This window comes from Nannobrachium achirus (genome assembly GCF_963921795.1).
Source record: "Nannobrachium achirus genome assembly, chromosome: 5".
Classification (NCBI taxonomy): Eukaryota; Metazoa; Chordata; class Actinopteri; order Myctophiformes; family Myctophidae; genus Nannobrachium; species Nannobrachium achirus.
In genome coordinates, this window is record NC_137814.1 from 38877925 (window position 1) to 38897339 (window position 19415).

The 19415-nt window shown below is 45.0% G+C and overlaps 1 protein-coding gene across 1 annotated transcript in view; it reads right to left on the reverse strand.

Annotated features, from left to right (window-relative positions):
- The window catches only part of nyap2b (neuronal tyrosine-phosphorylated phosphoinositide-3-kinase adaptor 2b), a gene marked incomplete at both ends in the record, with an annotated part of 28907 nt that overhangs the window by 452 nt on the left and 9040 nt on the right, over window positions 1-19415 (reverse strand). The window contains 4 exons of the mRNA XM_080725773.1: window positions 96-199; window positions 328-1641; window positions 7429-8496; window positions 18015-18313. Coding sequence (XP_080581899.1) covers window positions 96-199; window positions 328-1641; window positions 7429-8496; window positions 18015-18313 — 2785 coding nt within the window. The remainder of the gene's footprint in view (window positions 1-95; window positions 200-327; window positions 1642-7428; window positions 8497-18014; window positions 18314-19415) is intronic.

A 19415-nucleotide genomic window follows, 5' to 3' on the forward strand; every position in this document is an offset into this window, starting at 1 on the left:
GTCAAATAATGTTTATTAAATGCCTAAGATTAGTGATTAGAGAGCCACAAATGAATTATTAATAATTCATCAGTGACCGATGGAGATCTGCCTACCTGACTCTGATGTGCTTCTGCTGCCTTCCTTTGTGGCGTCCCCATTGGAGAGGGAGTGGCAGGTGTGGAAGGCGAACGTCCATACTTGGATGCATGTTTCAGTTCTTCAGAGAAATACAACAAAGTCACACATTAGACTTCAATAAATGGCAATAATATAATAGATAATGTATAAACATCTTGCATTTGAACTAAGTGTTTATATTTGTGCAGTTATGTTTTAATTCCATACCATTTCCTGATCCCAGCGCCATGGGTGGGCTGCCGGCAGGTCTCCCATGGCGAGTAGGTGTGGCCGTGGACGACTGCTGTCCCGATGTGCTTCCTCCGTTCCTCTCCTGTGCTTTTGATTGGTCCACGCTGTAGTTTGCTCTGTCCCGGTTATCTCGCCTGGGTGTGGCCTCCGTCGAACTGTAACCTCTGTCCTTTGCATTGTGCCTGTACTCCAGAGAGCCATTGGGGCTCTTGGCGTCCTTCGCGTCATAACGGTGCTGCTCCGAGCCGTTCAGACTCCTGTCCTTGCTGTCCCGTCTGACTTCCAGGCCTGTTCTAGTCAGGTCCTTACTATCCTGTCTGGGCAGGGGAGGCGGAGGGGGGTCTGCTCCATTGTAACAGCCCCGATCTCTGCCCTCGTATCGATCCTTGCTGTTCCTCCGGCACTCCAGGCCACTTCTGGAGCTGTCCTGCCGGGGAAGGATCTCAGGTGGCTGGTCTATTCTACCATCATGCCTGTGCTCCATGCCATTCCGGACTCTCTCTTTGCTGTCCTGTCGGGGCAGCAGTTCGGGTGGGTGCTCTTTACCATTGTGCCTGTGCTCCGCTCCGCCCCTAGCTCTCTCTTTGCTGTCCTGTCGGGGCAGGAGCTCCGGAGGCGCTCTGCTTTCGTGTTTGGAGTCTGCGCCGTTCCTGCTGCGCTCTTTGCTGTCCTGTCTGGGTAAGAGATCAGGGGGTGGATCCGGCAGCAGTCTCTCTCTGCTCTCGTGTCTGCAGTCCAGTCCGTTCCTCATCCTCTCCTTGCTGTCTTGTCTCGGTAAGAGCTCGGGGGGTAGATCTAGCCTCTCTCTGTCTTTGCTGTCCTGTCTCGCCAAAGACTCCATTCCGTGTCCACCGCTCCTGTCCTTGCTGTCCCTCCGAGGCATCAGGTCCCCGTTGCTGCCCCCTCTCTCCTTGGAGTCTCTCCTCATCAGAGGGATGGGTTCCACGGAGCTGCAGCCTCTGTCTTTAGAGTCGCGTCTCACCAGGATGGGCTCCACGCTGCTGCAGCCGCGGTCCCTGCTGTCCCTGCGAACCGGAAGTGGTTCTACGCTGCTGCAGCCGCGGTCTTTGTCTTTGCTGTTGCGCCTGTGCGGCAGGGGCTCTACGCTACTGCTGCTGCGCTCTTTTCCCTCCCGCCGGTGGGAAGACTCTTTGCTGTGGCGTTCCTTGGACTCTCGCTTTGACTCCTTGCTGTGGCGTTCCTTGGACTCGTGCTTTGACTCCTTGCTGTGGCTGTGGCGTTCCTTGCCCTCGCGCTTGGACTCGCCGTGGGACTTGCTCTTGGATTCGGCTGGAAGGACAGGACAAAAGAACAGATGATGTCAACACATTATATGCAATTATATTCTTAATTAGCTAAAGGGCACATTAATAATGTTGTGCCGTATGAAAGATATCACCAAAGGTAAACGATACGTTTTTAATTAGATATTATTTGTACAAATTAAACTAATGATGAGCAGTACTACAGTGCAGTTCTGCAGCTTTGAGTGTATTACCAACAAATAACCACTGGGTGTCACACACTACCAACTCTGGTAGATAGAGGGTACCATTCACCATTGGGAGAGTCTAGTATTCTGCCTGAATTGGTGGGCATTACAGATGTTGTGTTAAAAATTGTTGATGACTTGGGAGATAACTCAAATGACAGGCTTGCCTCTGATTGGTTTTCACTTTTATATTGTCTTGTGAAAAATGCTCCTATGATTGCACATTTCACTGTAACCCATGGCACTTAAAGTCTATTCTTGTTGTACCATGAAGCATGGTAATCAGCATGACAGTGGTTTGGAAAATAATATCACTGTCATAGCTGTTTGTGTTTCATTTTCTCTCCTATTGTCTCAGAATAAGTAATGCAGTCCATTGTGATGGTGTCGCACAGTGAAAATCTACAAGCTCACAGAACCTGTTCCTGGAGATTTCATCAACATGAAGCCAAAAGCAGAGAGCATCTCATCTTCTATGACATTCGTTCAAGGTCCAATACAGATATAGATTATGTTGTGCACCAATAACAAATTAATGTGCACGATCGATTTTAATGCCTGACCCGTACATGGCCTGCCGTGTACCATTTACAGAGGTCCCTTGACATGCCTGTGTGTGTGTGTGTGTGTGTGTGTGTGTGTGTGTGTGTGTGTGTGTGTGTGTGTGTGTGTGTGTGTGTGTGTCACACATGCCACTTGAGTGTGAGTGCACAGTAAAATCCTCAGTGTTCATTTAACCCTGACTGTAGAAATAGACCCATTTGATTCATTTTTACAGGGGAGGGGGGGGGGGGGGAGAGAGAGAGAGAGAGTAGTGATTAACCAATGGGTAAGTGGGTCATGCTATAGCTGATTCTGCCTCCATCGTTTCAGTAAAAGGGGAAAACACCATTAACCTCTATTTAGCATAGGCTATATGAGGATGGTAGTGTAAATGTGTACATGTCGAATGTGTACGAATCTGTGGTGTAAAGTAACTAAGTACATAAGTACTGTAGCCTACAGTACTCAAGTACAATTTTGAGGTATTTTTACTTTACTTGAGTGTTTCCAATTTTCAGTACCTTTAATTCTACTCCACTACATCTCAGAGGAAAATATTACTTTTACTCCACTACAGTTATTTGAAAACTTGAGTTATTGTGATTGTGATTATAACCCACTTGAGCCCTATTTAAATTTCATCCATTTGAAAATAGTCGATCTACAAGCTCACAATGTGTCGCCATGCAATGCATTGTGAGCTTGTAGATGTGCTATTTTCTAACGATTTTATATATATATATATATATATATATATATATATATATATATATATATATATATATATATATATATATATATATGTATATATATATATATATACATTTTAAGGATTTAACAATTTTTTGGAATTGGACCTTCTATCTATATAATGAGTACTTTGAGTACATCTTGATACTAATATTTTTGTATTTTAGTAAAGTCAATTTTGAATTCCAGACTTACTTGTAACAGTGTGCACTTCTACATTGCAGCATTGATACTTTTACTTAAGTACAACATTTGAGTACTTTTTCCACCACTGCGTGTGGAATGTGTAAGAATCTGTACGGCTGCATACAGCCAATCAGAGAGCACAGCCCAGGCAAGCTGTCATTCTCTGAGCCCCACGTGGAGCCTGTACACAGGTGTTCCTTTACAATGGAAAACAAATCCCTCTGTCAATACTAAGAAAACATGAGTGAGTGCACATTGTCTATACGGGCCATATGGGGCAAGGAGACAAAGTGCTGTTTCGAAACGGGTCCCCATCCGGAACGAATGGGGGTAAACTTATTGTTATCACATTTTTGTCTTAGGAATGCGACAAAAAACTAAAAATATTATTGAACTCTACTCTCCATGGCGTGACTAATCAATAGACATTTTGGGGGGTGAACTACTCCTTTAAAGCTGCATTCCACTATAGTAACTAACACACGTGTGGTGGATGCAACCACCACATATATATATATATATATATATATATATATATATATGGGTGATTGTTGTAGGTGGTCTCCCTGCTCTTCTTCTATTGAGAAATGTACAGCCTGTGGTCTGGTAGGACCACTACTGGACTGGTTGACAGAGGTATTGCATAATGCTCAAAAGTGCGATACATCCCTTGCCCAAACGTGCTTACTGTACTACAGTAGCTCAGCAGTAGAAATTGTGGAGCTAACATGGGAAACCGGTGTGAGGATCCCATCCCAGGTAGAACATAAAAGTTTGGAATTTCAGCATTAATAACCAAGAGTATAGTGTTAGTGTAAGCAGTAATACTGTACACAGTAAAAATAAGGAGGAGAAAAAAATAGTGTGTATTTAACCATTGTAACTCCGAGAGTGCACAAAATTCAACCAAATGGACCCAAATGGATGCATTCCCAGAGTTAAATGCACTCTTGAGGATTTTGCTATGTTTTTGTTCTCATCTGCTCACATTCTCCTTTCCCCCCATGAGTATTTATGGGAGCTTATAACTATAATTATACAGTACTTATAAGCAGATTATAATGTATTATACTGTAAGTATGTTTATAACACATTATATGCATGGGATGCATTATAGCATGTGTTACCATGGTGGATTGGTGGTCTTGTTGCTTGGACAGAAAGGAGCAACAGAAAAGCTCTGAGCAGGAATAGAGTTGTGAGTTACTTTTGACTCTTTGGATCGTCCCCTCCTTGGAGCCCTGAGCTGTGATTGGCTGCATCACCCTGTGAGGAGGGAATCTGCTAATAAGAGACAGGAGGGATTCCTCCCCCGGGCTCTGTTGCTCCATTACCAAGAGAGTTGAGTAAGGATGGATGATTGTACGCTTGGATCATTTATCTTCCCTTATCATTTACTATAGAGTACCCAAGTCTCCTGACGTCACTCGTTCACCCCTGGGTCGTGGAAGTAATTTCTCTATGGAGAATAACATTGGGTCATCTGAAAATCATCTCATAAGAGTTGTATAACTCGCATCACCAGACTTTCCACCTTGGAGGAAAGCCTAGTATTTGTTTTGTCGCTTTGTTTTGGTCCCCCCTGTTTGTTTCCCCAATCCCTATTTAAATGCTAGAGAAGTGTAGTCTTGCCAGTCGCTACGAGTTGGACTAAAAGATGGATAATACCAAACAAACTTTTTCAAAATAAGCAAAACTACGCAGCATCAAGGAGTTTATTGGGTAGGACCTAAAATTAGGCCCTTGAGTCCAGGGAATTATTTTGGGTTAAAACTGGTTCCGGTTTAGTAGTTCCGGCCAAAGTGTAGTCCGTCTGATGACTACAACATGACGTAGGTCAGGGTTCCCCAATAGGCGGCCCGCGGGCCATTTGCGGCCCGTGGGGGGCTACTGTCTGGCCCCCACCAACCCCAGTAATAATGGTGGTATAAGAGCAGCAACAACACTAGTATATCGTCGTTGTCGGGTGGAAATCTAGTATCTCAAAATGTGTACGTTCTTTCGCAAATCATACAAGTCCGTTGCACAAAAGTAGTGAAAACAGCAGATTTACAAGCACACAACGCCTCGCGGTGCGAGACGTTGTGTGCTTGTAGATCGACTGTTTTCACTAGTTTAAAACATTTTTAATATGATAAATTCAAAACGAACGGTTTTGGACATTCAAGATTTTCACCTGACAACGACGAAAACTGTCGCTGGAGTAGTGGGAACACCACCGTCGCCCCCTGCAATGTTGTGGCCCTCGGCTTGGTACCCTAGACATAATTCGGCCCTTGGGGAAAACTAATTGGGGAGCCCTGACGTAGGTTATTTCCTCTCCTGATCGGATCAGAAACACGAAAATGCTACTGATCCCAGGCTATAAGAATTGTGGTACTGTGGTTGTCCCGGCAATATTGTCAGGCAGTTTATTTCTGGTGAGAATATAAATAATTCGGCTGCAGTAACAGTTTTCTTGCCGCCAGTTGATGCTTCATATCCTTATGAGTCAGGATATTTTTTTTATTTTTGGAACAGTTCTTGTTTGACGCAGTAGTAGTATACAAGTCTATGGGAATTATAAATTCTGAAAGGATGCATAAATTACTTCGGTGCTACTGTAAGTCCAATAACACACTTAGTTCCTCCTTATCCTCACAAACTAGTACGTATGCCCTGTTTTCATAGATATTTTGATGCCAATATCTTTACTCAAATTTGATTTACTCAAACTAAAAATGTTAAATACAGGACTTTAACTTAGTAACTAAGAGTGTTTCTACATTGTGTCTTGCTACTTATACATAAGTAAAATATGTAAGTACTTCGTCCACCACTGGTTTAAAAAGAAAAAATAACTCTAATAGGTGATCTGGCATGAATGCAAGCAGGGGTTCATCTTTTATTCCTTTACATTGGGGCATTAAACTTTCAAAATACATCGCCTCACCAGAGCTTTTTCCTTCGGAAGGAAAATAATGTTGCATTATGCATAAGAATGGAAGCATTAATTCATGACTGATGGTTGTACCAGGCTCCCCTGTATCACAGTGGGGGAAAGAAAAAAATATGGTTTTCTAAATATTAAGGCAACTTTTTTTTTTTAAGTTATTCAGGGTTGTGTGCAGGTTACATCTTTGAATTTGTAAAAAAAAAAAAAAAAGTGTTTTGTGGAGAGGTGTTTAAACATGATGTTTACATATTTAAAAGTAATGCTGTCTGGTGGCCTAATGCTTTAGCTCCTAATCCTTCAGATTAATTCATATTATGATCTGACCAGTGTAGGCGTGGCTAGGCCTAGATCAAACTGTTGCAATATACAGTATATCAATGCTGTTGGGAAGAAACCTCTTATCTCGCTATTTTAACTTTTTGTGTTTTTTTTTTTGTAAATTCATGCCCTGCTGTACTTGATCATACTACAGCAACACACAAATGTATCAAAAATAGCAGATCTGCAAGGTTCGAAATGCGGCACAAAGCGACACGTTTTGAGCTTGTAGATCTGCTATTTTTGATGTTTTTGAATTTGAATCCTGAAAAGTAACAGTTTCCAACCGACAGAGACAATAATATAGCAACATACTTTTTTTTATACAAATGTGAAGTTTTTCAGAAAACTTTATACAGCGTTTTTAGAATGGGCCTCAGGTCTACAGTAAATGGGTTAACTTGTTTCCCCTGCTGATAACAGGCTGAATTAAATTATCACTGAAGGCCACTGAATACTCTGTTTAAACTTTAAAGCCACTCTGACTACTTTCTTACTCTCTGCGGTATATGGATAAAGATGCAGTGTTTAACCAATATGAACCCTAGCATCCCTATATTCTGGGCATGTCATAATAATAGGCAAACAGCTGGCAAAAAGTAGCATATGTGCAAGCTCACAATGCGCTGCAATGCGTCAAGTTGTAATTCAGCTATTTGCAATGAGAATGTGTATAGGGGGGGAAAGGAGGGTGCCAAGTACTGTCAATGAAGTACGGTCAATGAAGTATATAGGCTTTAAGAAAATTCATCTACTTCAACTTTAAGCAGTTTAGCCTGACTATGTACAACTGCTAAACGTTCATCATGTTATAGGAAAGTAACCTAGTAATAATGACTGAGGGTTCACTCACTCTCTCCGGGTTCCTTGGACTTCCTGCCGCTGGTGTTCTTCTTCATCATGTTCCTTCCTGCAGTGAACAGGTTGGTCAGCTCATCCAGAGGACTGGTAGGTGTCCGTGACCGTCCCGTTGACACGTTCTGCATGGAACCGTGGAGCCGCCCCACGCCGTCTTGTGGCGGCGAGCCTTTCCCGTGAGGGGTGGCCGATGCGCTCCGTGGCAGACCCCCGGGGAATGGCATGGGAGCGTCGAAGGGGGGCGTCCGCATGAGACTAAGCGGCGTCAGGCAGCGGCCCATGCTGACTGGGGACGGGCACGCAGAGTGGCTGCGCTGATAGGAGGATGAGGAGGAAGATGATTTGTAGAGGGTGCAGGGCAGAGGAGGTGCAGAGGAGCGTCCGGACACAGTGAGGGTCGGCGTGGCGGTGAGCTCCCTGCGGAGGCGGGCGGAGGATGGCGGCTCGGCGGAGGAGGTTGGGGACTTGCTGTAGGACTCGTTCTCCAGCACGGGCAGCTTGACATGGGTGACGTCCAGAGGAGTGAGAGGAGACTCGTCCGAGTTGGGCGAGCACTGAGCCGGAGCCGGGGGGAACACCAGGAGCGGTGGCCTGTGGGTGAGCAGGTTGGGGAATGGCGCGGGAATGTCACAGAGGGGAATGTTACGTGGGGTGGAACAGCGACTGAGAGGCTCGGGGTCGTAGGGCGCCGGGGTGGGGCACGCCGAGCGACAGCCCACGGGGTCGCTCCGATACTCCATGTCGTCCAGCATGGGGTACTTCATCTCCTCGTACACCGACTCCCCCGGCTCCTCATCCTCGCTCCTGGAAAGCTCCCGGCCGCCCACGTCGATGCCGCCCATCTCGATGTAAACGGGCTCGTCCTCGCAGTCGTCCGTGGGGCTCTCGTCGCTCTGCGATACGTAGCGTTCGCAGGGAGAGGTGACATGGTGCAGGGGTTTGGAGGAGCACCCGTGGCTCTTGATGTAGGACTCGTCGAAGGAGACACTGAGCTGAGTGTTGGGGTTCCTCTTGGGTTTGGGGGGCGGCACCCTGCGGCAGTCCTCACTGCATCCTTGAGCTGCTGAAAGAAGTGACATGATGTGACCATTAGCACAAATATAAAGTGAACTGATGTACTGTATTATATGACTAATGTTTTGGTATCATTTTGTCTGTCAACAATGACTGACAGATGTCAAATGTTTTTTTTTATTTCAAAGATCCGGTAACTGTGAGAGTATATAAATGGAACCTGTGGTGGAATTCAGATCAATCAATAATCATGAGAAAATGAGGAGACTTATATTAGGTGGTGGTGTGGTCAAGTTTATGTAAACATGATATCATGGACAGAAGTACTCTGGGCAGGGAAGTAGTTCTGCCAAGAAGAATCGTCAGACACTAAAGTTATACTGTGTGGCTTCTGGAACGAGCTGTACCATAACAAGATAGGCTTTACCAAAACAATAGTTACTGAGGCCTACTGAAGACTTCTCGACTCCTAACTATCAAGTATTAGTATCATCATAAAGACCTAGATATTAATATAATCAATGAATACATTATCTGCTCTATAACGTGACACATAATCAATCATGATAATCTCTAATCTACTGCAAACCAAATGTTGGTTCCATTTGTACATTCTCAGAGTAAAAGGCCTGTAAGGGTCCATTTGGAACCCTGGACCTCACTTTGACAACCACAGGTTTAATATTTCCTCACAATGAATCCTCACTGCATATGATTTGTGCTGCTATGACACATGAACGACGTTACTTTAGGTCTGTTGCTGCTGCTCCACCACATAACATGCTTCCCTGTCATGACGCCAATAAATGGTTGACGCACATTTTATACATTTACCACAACCCTGTGCGTGTACGTTCGGGTCACATGTAGGCCAATGTGCGCACTAGCTGAGAGCAATATCTTAGTTGAATCAGATGCGGGAATAGTTGAGGCATATGCATGTTTCTAGGTCACTGTATATCGCCTCTGTCGGGTGGAAACCTCATATATCCAAAACAGTTACTTTTCAGGATTCAAGGTCAAAAATAGCAAAAGTAGCAAATTGACAAGCCCAAGCGCCACGAAGCGCCACATTTTGGAGCCTGTGGATCTGCTGCTTTTGATGCACAAAACGTTAGAATATGGAGATAAGAGGTTTATGCCCAACAGCAACGATATACGTACAGTACAGTATATACGGCAGTGAAGCAGTACGCGAGTACAGTAAGTGGGTCACGCAGCAGGGTGCTTCTTTCTGATAGCGGTGACGTGGCATTGCCGTGTGAATCTCTTTAGACATGGTGCAGTGAAGCTGTGCTACACTATAGTATTCCTGTAGGCTAGTTAGCGCTGTACTGAACAGCATACATTCCCAATGGTGATAAGCGTACGCACATACTACGCACGCAGGCACACTACAGCAGTGGTTCTCAAAGTGGGAACCGGGAGCCCACCAGGGGTCCTTGAAGCGGCGAGAGGGGGTCCTTCAGCAAAATGAGTTATTATAGCATCGAAATCAAATCAGTTTAACCGGTTTAACCCTATTTCTTATTCGGCCATTCAAAAATAGCAGATCTGCAAGCTCACTTCCGTGTAGATATGCTTTTTAGATTTTAGATGTATTTATTTTTTACCCGAATCTTGGGGGTCCCTGGCACACAATCTTTTCAAATAGGTTTCGGCAGCCAAATAACTACCAATTTGGGAGTCCCTGACATGAAAATGTTTGAGAACCACTGCACTACACTACACTACACTACACTACAGCATATATCTTGGTATGTGTGGTATTTCTAGGTCAGCCAACAGAGGTCTTCCGGTAAGAACTGTCCTTGTTTCCTGATGATGGGGGGGTGGGGGTGGGAGGGGGGGTAAAGTGTAGTTAAGAGCCGGACCGTGTCTAAAATCTTCAAACTGCAGATTTTACACCTTTAATAATTCAGATGCCAGATGGTACAGACACATGCACGCTTCCCGGCAGCGTATGACTCACCAGCGTCACGACACATCCACTACGCACGCACGCACGTGCACAGAGAGAGCATCATGCCCACCAGCGGCGTCACAAGGGGGGGGGGGGGGGGAGTGGGACTGAGTTACTAGGGCCCAAGGTGGAGGGGCCCTAGTAACTTTAGCTATTGAAAAATAGCAGATATACAAGCTCACAGCGCGGCACCGAGTGCCGCGCTGCGAGCTTGTAGATCTGCTATTTTTGAAAAGTCATGAAAATGTGTGAAAATCTATGAAACATGTGTATTTTTTAAGCGAACATTTGTAACTCAAATTTTGCTTCTGGGGGGTCCTTGGAACTAAATATTTTGAGATGGGGGTCCGTGGCCAAATACATATCATCTTGGGGGTCCTTCACGTGAAAATGTTCGAGCACCACTGACATGGAAACATAGGTTTCTTGCACAGATTTTCACGATTTTTCAAAAATAGCAGATATACAAGCTCACAGCGCGGCACCTGAGCTTGTATATCTGCTATTTTTAAATAGTTAACATTCATGGGGGGCCCGCAGTGAATCCTTGTACCCAGGGCCCAGAATTTGGTGTGACGCCCCTGATGCCCACGCACCCATTACACACAAGCCAAACTGGGGCACACGGATAAACAATGCACATTTCCGGTTATGGCATCTTGGTGGGGTCTAACAGGAAAGAAACAGCTCACACACTAAAGCAGTGGTTCTCAACCAGTGGTCCGGGAACCACCGGTGGTCCTTCCGGGTGGCCCCCAGCTAAATGGTGGAGAGTTGGTAACCAAAGGGACCCTTATCTTTAACTCTTACCCACTAAAGTACCAACCTCAATCAGAGAACAAGGTGATGTGGCAGTGGTGGAAAGTAACCAAGTACATTTACTCAAGTACTTACTGTTCAGTACAACTTTGAGGTACAGTAAATTAGCTTTACTTTTTGACAATTTATACTAATACTGCACTACATCTCAAAAGCAAATACTATACTTTTTTATTTTTGAGCGGTGGTCACAACGCTCCTATACGTGGCCGTGTGTGTGGGTCTGTCTGTCTGTCTGTCTGTCTGCGTGTCTGTCTGTCTGTAGCCTGCAGTAACCTTTTCTGACCACACATGTTAAGGGAGGGGCGCTGTTGTTCAGGCCAGGCCAGACCAGGCACACACACACACACACACACACACACACGCACGCGCGCACACACACACACACACACACACACACACACACACACACACAGGGGGGAAGGGGGGGGGGGGGGGGAACCACCGCTCAGTTCACACGGGTGTGATTTTTTAATTTCAAATAATTGTAGTTGGTCAAAAGCCAGCAACCTCTTTTTCCGAGGGCTGAGAAATATTACCAAAATGGGGTGTAAATCAAGGAGGCTTGACATGGCAGCTGTCAATCTCTCAATTCAATGAAAGCCAATGGAATCTGATTTAGGCTTTAAGAAATCAGCCCATTTTGACATATTTTGAGTTTTTCTCGTGACCATTTGATGCTGTTTCTGCTTTAGGTTCCACCTGCATATAAAATAATCTCTTCTAAAACATTTTAATAATAATTTCTCATCTAAATTCCATAAGATGAAGAGGGCTAAGCTCCACTAGCCCATTGATACCAGTCAACCCTGATTATTTGACACCTTGAATTACCAGTTATATAGGCCTACTATATGCAAATTTATATTACGAGAGTTTAGGACACCCATATGGAAATCTCTGTATCTGTCAGTCCTTGTTCCTTTTATGCCCATATATGCAGATCCCTGTTGTAATCAATATATGCCCATTTATGGGCATGCTGATATGCCCATACAGTATATGGAGATCTAGTACAGTATATGGAGATCTCTGTATCTGTCCATCTTTGTCCCCTTTATGTCCATACATACATGTACTGTGTACTGATTTATGTGATGTTTGGACAACATCTGTAGGACGTATATCAAAGAATCGTCCCTCTGGTGGTGCTATAACAGGCTGATCTAGAAACTTTGAGGCAGAGGTTCTGCTCTGGCATCCAGGGAGTGTGTGTGTGTGTGTGTGTGTGTGTGTGTGTGTGTGTGTGTGTGTGTGTGTGTGTGTGTGTGTGTGTGTGTGTGTGTGTGTGTGTGTGCGCGCGCAGTTTCGCTGTGAGCGGGCCAACAATGCCGGAGATTAGCTGCTCGCAATGAACAGATGGACAGACACACGGACGGATGGATGCACAGGGTGCAAAACATAGTCTTGGGCATGCATGCCTTTGGCCTGGCGGAAACAATTATAATCCAATAATATGAATGTGTTTTGAACTGCAGGTACATTCATACCAATAGCCTATATTTGTACTTTATATGATTTTTAAGAGGAGGAGTTTTACTTGTAACAGAGCACTTCTACAGTACACCAGACCACTGACAGATGTGCATGTGGCTTTTGAACTGGTATTTCAAAGGTATCGGCGTCAGTCTTCTGGTATTTCAAAGGTTTCATGTCTATACAGGGATGACTAAAGAGCATCTGCAGATGCATGTTTGCCTGTTGAACGTGCCTTTCCATTGAGAGTCCAAAGGTGCTTCCTATTAACCTGGTTAATTAACCCGGATAATGGCATGTTAATGAGATGTGCTCCTGGTGTGTGTTTAAACTGGGTTGATGAAGTGTGTCCATGTTTGTTTAATCTGAGTACTCTGTTGGGTGTGCGTGTGTGTGTGTGCGTGCGTGCGTGCGAGTACAATCGTACATGCATTATTTACTATTCTTGTGAGAACCAAATGTACCGACATGTATAGCAGGATTTGAGAAATAGACAACGTGAGGACCATTGTCTTGGTGCAAATCTACAAGCTCATAGATCTGCGATTTGTCGGCTATTTTCGATGCTGTCCTAAACTTAGTGTGTGTGTGTGTGTGTGTGTGTGTGTGTGTGTGTGTGTGTGTGGCTGCCTGTGTGTACGTGTGCGTGTGTGTGTGTGTGTGTGTGCGTGCGTGTGTGTGTGTGTGTGTGTGAGAGAGAGTGAGAGAATAACTATTCATGCAATAATACAGTCGTTCTCAACCTGTGGGTTGGAACCCCCAGGGGGGTCCCCAAATTATATTGGGGGGTCCCCAGATGTAATCATCTGGGGTTTTCTCACTCAACAGTAAACAAACCGCAACATACATCTCCACATTTCTAAAGTGACAATTTAAAGACTTTTAAGACCCTTCTAATACCTGTAGAATAAAATAATTAAACATTGGCCATATTGTCAAATTTTAGAGGCAGAAATTATGAAAATAGCAGTCTACATGCTCACAACGGCGTTGTGAGCATGTAGATCTGCTATTTTCAGAGATGCACCATGGATCTTGTGATGTGTTTCAGCACTGGTGATGAATCCATCCTTTATCCATCTCTCTCTCTCTCTCTTCCCCCTCTCCTCTCCCCTCCCCTCCCCCTGTAGCGGGTGTGTTTACCCCCCCCCCCCCCCCTCCTGGGGAAACAGAATCTAGGTCAATCGCTCCTCCTGAATGAATTCTACTCTGACAAGCCCCTCCCCTTCGCGCTCCAGTCCCGGCTACCGAGCACGCAACCCTCCCCTCAGCCCAGGGACACCCCCACACTCGCGCTCCGATTGGCCCGGGCAGCCTCGGAGCTCTGCATCTCTCGAAGCCGCATTGGCCGGAGATGCCTCGCGACGCCGTGATTGGCCGGGCTGCAGGGGGTCTTGTTTCCGTGGGATGGTTGCCGTGGCGCCCAGGAAGATCTGTGCTGCAATACACCGAGAGATCCCCGCCAATCTGAAGGCAGTGCTGTGCAGCACACAGAGAGATCCCCACCAATGTGAAGGCAGGCTGGCTGACTCCCTAAACATCACGTTGGCAACCCAGCATCCAAGCTGAAATGGAGTCAATTCAGTCAAAGCCGCCTGCAAAATACTGTGAGTTTCTCTCACACGGCTCCTCCATCCTCCAATTGCAAACCTTTGTAACTCAAATCTTTGCTACTGGGGGTCCCTGGAACGACAAATTTTAGACGGGGGGTCCGCGGCCAAATACCGGTACATGTAATTTTGGGGGTCCTTGACATGAACATTTTTGAGAACCACTGATTTAGAAGCAGGATTTAGAAGACATTTATAGAATCGGGTCAATATATTCAAAGACTTGCACAAATGTTGTGATTTTTCAAAAATAGCAGATCTACAAGCTTGCAGCGCACTCGGTGCCGTGCTGCGATCTTGCATATCTGCTATTTTTGACTAGTTAAGGGATAAAATAATGGTTAGAGTAATAATGCGTAAAAGAATGCATTCCAGGTAAAATATCTTGCTAGATTTACGGTGCTTGTTTAGGCTCACTTTAACCACTTGAGGCCCTGGCATCCCTATTCTGGTGGAAATGTTTGTCAATTCGTTCAGGGAAAAAAGAATGGAGCAAGTACAGAAGCAACTCATCTCATTCTGTGCCAATGACTGCTTATGACGGTTTTTTTCCAATAGCCCTGTGTGCCAATGACGGCTTATGACGGTTTTTGTGTTTTTTACATAGAAAAAAAAAAAAAAAAAAAAAAATCATTTTTTTTTTTTTTTCTAAAGATGTCAAAATGACCTGAGATCAGAGAGATGCTTTCTCTGTTTGTGTGTTCGCTCCCTCGTTTAGCTGATTGAGAAAATGTGTGTTCATGTGTGTCCATTCTAGTGGATGGACACTTTTTTTCATTCAAACAGCTCTATCTCTGGAACCATTTGTCCGATTGCCAAAATTCTTTTTGCCACTGAATCACAACAACTGTGTCTGTTTCTGTGCATAGTAAAGAAAAACATACAAAATCTCGGCACAGCTACCTTGGAGCCATTTTGGCATCTGGCACAGAATGAGTTAAGTATAGAGGGTTTAATTGGCTAATGTCCAGCGTGTGCTGGGTTTTCTTTTCCCTGAGCAACCTGTTTACTGTTATAGCAGAGAACAAATCTGTGCTTTGTTTATGCAAACAGTCCTTCAGCACCATGAATTCATGTCGTATCCACTAGTGATTTTTCTAACATTAAGTTGATACTGTAGTTATGTCCTCTTTTTTAATCCACAGCAAAAGACTGTTGTTATTTATTTTATCTGTTATGACTTTCGGCTGCCTGTGCACATCTCCGCTGTGTTACTGTGTCATGATGACATCCCTTTATTATGCCAATCCAAGTGCAATATAGTACTTTTATCTTTAGTCATTACTATTTATTATATTTTTGCGACCGTCAGGGAGCAGTTTACTATGAAAACCTCCACCGGCCGTCCGTCGGTCGGTCGGTCGGTCACACGTCACACTTTGCCCTGCTCATATCTCCGCATCAGTATATAGGGCTTGTTTGTTTATTGTATGACATCACGCCACATCATCAGCTGTGGACTCTGTGATGTCATCGTATCGCATCAGTATATAGGGCTTGTTTGTTTATTGTATGACATCACGCCACATCATCAGCTGTGGACTCTGTGATGTCATCGTATCTCCATATATGGCCATCTCCGTATATGGAGATATAAGTCGTCCATGCCCAAGTATGGGCTGGTGAGGTCAGACTTTGTGTGATGCGTAGGTTATCTCCATATATGGAGATTCAACATTCCAGGCAATGCTCTCTTCCCTGGTAATATGCATTACTATTCATCTGGAAATATTTAGCAACAGCTTAGCGCTGCACTACCTTCTATTATTTTACTACTACCGTATCTCCATTTTCACTCTCATTATTCTTATATATCAGTATTATCGATGCATCCAGTAGATTTTTACATCATTGTGGATTGTGCTCTGGATTGAGAGAGAGATGCATCCCGGAGCAACAAATCTTTGGAGATTAAATATAGCTGGAACATTGAACCTCAGTGAGAACGATGTACAAGCCTGACCATCATGACCCGAACGCAAAGTAATTAAACCAAATGATACTTTGGGGCATTTTGTATTCAATGAATCAACATTATTTTCCAAAGGATTTAATCGCCCACAACCGTGTTTGTGTTTTGTTGTCATCCCCTTCCCTCTAGCCTCACTGAGCACAGCGTTGACAGTGGTCCCAGGGGGGGAGGGGGGAAGGGAGGGGGGGGGGGGATAAAGTGGTGATTTGGACGAACCAAAATGACTGAGTGACCGACGATGACCGGCTGCAGGAAAACAAGCAAACGTGCCGCTCCATCTGCCGCCTGCGCTGAAGGTTACGAGAGCTGGATCCCCAACAAAACAAAACAAAACCCGCGCGGCGGAGTGGGTTCCAAATTAAGAACCGGGTCACATCAGGACATTACTCTCGGCACTGAGAACTCAGGCAGCGTTCCAGACGCTTGGGACAGACAGTATGCTCCGGAAAATGACAAACCAACCAGGCATATGATAAGAAAATATGCTCTCAAGTCCCGCTACACTTCTACAGAGATGTTTCCATCTCTTTTTAAAAACTGTAGAGAGCCAAGCATTTTCCACATGGCTAGTTCTCAAACGGCACATCACAAATTGGACTGGTCAGTCCCTCGTGGATCTCTCCGGGCTGAATGAATTAAAGCCGGAGTTGTACTTAGTTGTACGGCGGCTGTCACGCACCAGAAATAGCCCGATCTTCAAGTTCACAACACGTCACACTGTGACGTGTCGCCAGCTTGTAGATCAGCTATTTTTGGTGCGTGGCACCCACGCGCAATCAGGCATCAGTAGTAGATCATTCCTGGCAGTGGATGGGAAAAAAAAGCTGAGCGCGGTCAAGTAAGGCTACAACTTTATCCTCTTTTAATCTTTCTGTGTTTTTATTATGCCTTTGTCCTTCAGTAACCTCTTCCTGCTGTAGCAGCCTGCGTGTTTTTATGATTATTCTGGAATACATCTGCATTGCACTGCACACCGGCTCTTTCTCAAACACACACACACACACACACACACACACACACACACACACACACACACACACACACACACACACACACACACACACACACACACACACACACACACACACACACACACACACACACACACACACACACACACACACACACACACCGCAGAATGGTCAGCCCTCAGAGACTCTGAGCACATCATGTTCTGACCAGCCCATGTGTTTGTGGCACAAACATACCGTTGCTTTTTGGGCAGCCCTGCCTGTTACTAATCTTTATTATTTTTACTGGCTTTTAATCTCCCCTGAGCCTATATACATACCGTATATATAGATGTTTAATATACAGTATGTATACAAGTGTACAGTATAGTGTATGTATTGATAGGTTGATACTTAGTTTTTTTTAAATCTTGTACAGCACTTTGGTTAACCATGGTTGTTTTAAAATGGGCCTTAGGAATAACATTTGATTAGATTTGATCTCCTCTTGTCTCATATTTATATTTATGTGTTTTATGTTAGTTTTTTTTTTAAATAAACACTTGTTGGTATGCCATACCAAACCATACCACCTTCCCCATGGCACTTAACCCCTTGAACCCCAGCATCCATATACAACTCAGGTCCAGTTTACTAACTGTGAAGTATGTTTGAATAGCTGAATAGCTAGCTGTCATGTCATGTACATTGCAGTGGGAGCTGTGGAGCGGCTATATATAGCCCGGCGGTGTGGTGTAAAGTGCCAGCGCCGCTCACCGTCACATCTCTCCCCGCGGCAGGTGGATGTGGGACTGTGGTCCACCGCCTCTGACGACATGCTCAGCTTGGTGGCCGGGTCCCGCCTGGGCTTGGGCGGGGGCTGCTTCCTGTTGGTAGGGCTCCCCACTTCCTCCTCGCCCCCGCCGACGGAGTGGAGGGACTGGGAGCGCACGGAGAAGCCCGGCCCGCAGGCGAGGGCATGCGGGTGGGGCACGGGCATGCGCTCCTGGGGGGCCGGCATGGTCATGGAGCCCATGCGCAAGTGCTTGCCTTCAGTGGCTGTATCCTCACCCGTCCTGGGAAAGAGAGATACAGAGAGGTGGGGGGGGGAAGCAGAGAAGGAGAGGGAGAGAGAGGGAAAGTGAGAGAGAAAGAGAAAGAGAGGAAAGGAGAGACACAGAGGAGAGAGCAGAGATGGGGAAAGGAGCAGAAATATTGATGTTACTATGAATGATAAATGACATGATGCTTCATGAAAGACTAAGGCAGAGTGAAGGGATATGAAGCATCACGTCATGTGCTTTGTTTAGACTCCCACAAAGATAAGGTTGAGTTTTCAAGATGCTCTCAAATATTATTTAACATAATGCTGTAAAGCAAATGCAATCATCTTATATGTGACATTATTTTACAAACGTGTTATTCTGCCTTTTCTGGGGTGAAGGAATTTACCCAGAACATTGTGTACATTCTGTACCATGTGGACTAGTCAACAATATAACATAACATTCCATAACACCAGGTAAAAAGGAACTATAGATGGGGATTGGTCAAGCTTCACATGGTATTCTGGCTATCCAGACTATAAATAGGCAAACACACTCGCAATTGCATCTTTCTAAATAAACAATCAGACTATAAATAGGAAGTTTGCTTGACTATAAATAGGTCAAGCTTCAGGGTGCTGCACACACAACAAAATATGGTCACCAGCGGATAAACTCCTTTGGTGCGCGGCTGACTAAAAACGCAGCGAGTGCGTTCTGTCCCAAAGCCAGTGCCGCGCCTGTCAGTCACTTCCAGAACCCTCCCCATTCCGCCTTCGACTCACCCGATTGGGCAGAGGATTTATCTTCTCCAGCATAAACGCAAGGTCGGCACGGCGCGTAGATATCCTCCATTGACATGAAACCGCCCCCTACCCATTGAAATGCATTGGAGGAATGCGGATTCCACTCTTTTATTATTTTTGGTGTGTGCACCCTGACATGACATTCTGGCTATGCAGACTATAAATAGTCTTTCTTTCTAAATAAACTATCCTGACTATAAATAGGCAGTTTACTAGACTATAAATAGGTCAAGCCGCACATGATTAGTGTGGTTCCCCAACAGGGCTTCACATGACAATTTGGCCAGACAATAAATAGAAAACCACACTTTCCCCAGAATTGCATT